Source organism: Nicotiana attenuata, unplaced genomic scaffold (genome assembly GCF_001879085.1).
Source record: "Nicotiana attenuata strain UT unplaced genomic scaffold, NIATTr2, whole genome shotgun sequence".
NCBI classification, from domain to species: domain Eukaryota; kingdom Viridiplantae; phylum Streptophyta; class Magnoliopsida; order Solanales; family Solanaceae; genus Nicotiana; species Nicotiana attenuata.
The window spans coordinates 42583-45565 of record NW_017674037.1 but is presented as its reverse complement, the minus strand read 5'-3'; the positions used below and the strand labels follow the sequence as shown (position 1 = coordinate 45565).

The window sequence follows — 2983 nt, the reverse complement described above, 5'->3', positions numbered from 1 at the left end:
TTTTTTACACATGAAAAAATTATTTTTTACATGTAAGAGATCTGTCTTTTACACGTAAGAGATCTAAAAACTCATTTTCTTAAATTATAAATTGTAAAGGGACATGATGTACAAATAGCACCATTAAAATAGTGAGAAAATAGATAATTTAATTATTTACTATTCAATATTCTAGATGCATTTTAGGAATATCGAAGACCAATTGTTAATACTTACTGCTCACATTATATAATAAGGAACATTTCCAATGAAAATCAAAGTGCTTTTCCTCTATTTGTTGATAGGGGCAAGCTTTTGTTTTAAGCTTTTGTGACCAGTTGTGTCTCCGTATACGAAGAGATGGGCTTCCTCTTCCATGCCATCGAATTACCGAAATTCCTGACTGCGACATTCTTGGTTAGCGTTTGGAGCCATCTCAAATACATGGTCATTGCTGCCCTCACTCGCCTGGGTCTCTACAAACCTCCTCCTGAAGACGCCGCCGCCGACTCCAATAGCTACAACCCCAACAGTTACATTCTCCTGTTAGACGGCACTTGCCCTTCCCTCGTCACAGTTCCAATCGAGGTCGCCACCGCCGCCGTCAAGCTCAAGGTCCCCGTACTCCTCTACCGCGATTACCTCCTCCGCCGCCGCCGTGGAAACGAATTGGTGAAGGGATGCTCGATCTGCCTCGAATCCATGGAGCTGGAGGATGAGGTCAGAGAGCTCATCACCTGCACCCATGTCTTCCACAGAGGGTGTCTCGATACTTGGGTGAGCGACGGACACGTCACCTGTCCCTTGTGCAGATCTATGTTGCTTCCCCCTAAGTTAAGTTCTTTCCGATGTTGTCGAAATCCCGATACTCCGCCGCCGCCGTCGGACTTGACCGATCCCCCATTAGTTTCTAGTTCTGGTTAGTTGACTCTGTTGTTCATTGGATTCACATGCATCTACGGCGGACGATGCTCGTCTGCTTGTATTTCTACTGTAATTATATTCTTGGTTATATACTTATACATATGAATTCGTAAAACTAATTCCCGTTTCTTTCTCATTTCATTTTCTTAAATCTTAAAAAAAAAAACTTGGTTATATGCGCATCATATGAAAAGTATTCTGGTCAGTTTATCTGTACGTTAGATCATGTTAATTCAAAATATTAACTCTTTTTTATGTTAAGTATTACAAGTGGAAAATACAGACTACAATAAATACACTGGTTCTTATATACTAGTCGTATCCCTGTTTCGGATATTTATTGGTTGTGTTTTGATTAGTTGGTGCATACCTCGTTTAGTACATTGGGAATAATATTTCGTTCACAAGTACAATTAGTTAAGGTAATCATGGCCACCAAAGTTGGTCCAAATGAACATACACCAAGTGTTAAGTAGTTGGGATTACGGGTTAAACAAGTATCTTAAATGTCATGACCAGTGTAGATCATAGTAAATATATAGTAGTATAAATTCATATTTGATTAAAGTAAAAGTGTTTTCTTGAGGAGAATTTCAAAAAATTGAATTACAAATAATTAGTGATGCTGGATATAGATAGGAAGTGAAATGCATTGAAAAGACCAATCAACTCCATTATTGTTAGTTATAAAGCTAGTAACCTAAACACATGGACAAATTCAAGTTATAATAAAAGAAAATAACGGACAAACTGGTGGTTACATACTCAAGAGTCTAATTAATAACATTGTTTTGCTTTAGAGCAATGCAGATACAACGAACAAAGGCGATATAACTATCTATATTATTATTAGGGATAATTTCATAAAAGTACAATTGAACAAAATACATTTCAACCGCTTAGCCTAAAGCAATATCTTCATCGGACGGCCCAATAAATATTAACAATCAGTTCTGCTTCTCGCAATATGATATCATTCACATGGTATGATAAGATATTTTTTCAATCTCTCAAGGTTACAACTTTTCCCTCCCTCCCCCCCACATCCCCCGCATTCCCTCTCAAAACTTTTGTCTATGTCTTTGTTTCTTTTTCTTCCCCAACTTAAATACCTACAAATTATGTATTAAAATAAATAATTTCTCCTATTTTCTCTTTTTCTTATGGCAAAACATGATTTTTCAATTAAATATTCCAATCTGCGTACTCTTTTAAATGGTGAATCATTTGGGTTTTTACATATCAAATTGTTAATCAAATTTTAAATTAAAAGTGAAATTTTATGTGCAATTCCTGAAGCAATTCAACAAGATAAATATACACATTTATACATAATTATACATAAGTATACAATACTATATAACTGTATATGAACACTAGTTATACAATATTTTCAGTAGAAAACACATTGCGCCCAACACTACACTAACAGTAAACAATATAGCAACTTGTATAAACATGTATAATACTGTATAAGAGATATTTAATTCATATACATAATTATACATTATTATACAATGTCGATACAACTTCTACATGGTTATGATTTTTTATTCCAACTTCGAGTTGTTGCAGCATATATTACAACTTTATGCGAACGATTCCGAATTTAATACCCAGACAAGATACATCCAGTTTTAGATCCGAGACCTTAAAGTCGTAACAATGTTGATCCGAATTTCAAACTTCAACATCTTCCAAAATTAGTGGTTATTTCTCAGCGCAAATCAAGTTTGAGAGCTAAAGATTTCAGATCTGCGTGGGTTTTCATTTTTCTTTCAAAATCTTCAATTCTTCTTCTGCTTGCCACCATCGGACTTGGCAGACTTGGACGGCGGAGGAGGAGTCAGAGCCAGAATTGTGTAGAGGGTAAGGGGAGGAGGAATAATGGAGGCTAGGGTAAGAGAGAATGATGGGATCTGTTTGGGTTAGAAAGAAAGAAAAGAGATGTGGTTGGGAGAGAATTGGGTGCGTCGAAAATGAAGAAAAATAGAAAGAAAAAAACCTTTTAAGTGCTTTGGCTAACTGATGAAAACTATTTTAGAATGGGATTTTTACCTTCCTATGCCACATATGAAAC

The 2983-nt window shown here is 35.8% G+C and overlaps 1 protein-coding gene across 1 annotated transcript; it reads left to right on the top strand.

Annotated features, from left to right (window-relative positions):
* The first annotated feature begins 200 nt into the window (after positions 1-200).
* Positions 201-1039, top strand: LOC109217866 (probable E3 ubiquitin-protein ligase RHA4A). The gene has a single exon (XM_019382152.1). The coding sequence runs from the start codon at positions 340-342 to the stop codon at positions 901-903; it is 564 nt and encodes a 187-aa protein (XP_019237697.1). The 5' UTR covers positions 201-339; the 3' UTR covers positions 904-1039.
* Positions 1040-2983: the final 1944 nt, after the last annotated feature.

Excerpts from the sequence above, each read along its gene's own strand:
- LOC109217866 (XM_019382152.1), top strand. The coding sequence starts at position 340 with ATGGGCTTCCTCTTCCATGCCATCGAATTACCGAAATTCCTGACTGCG.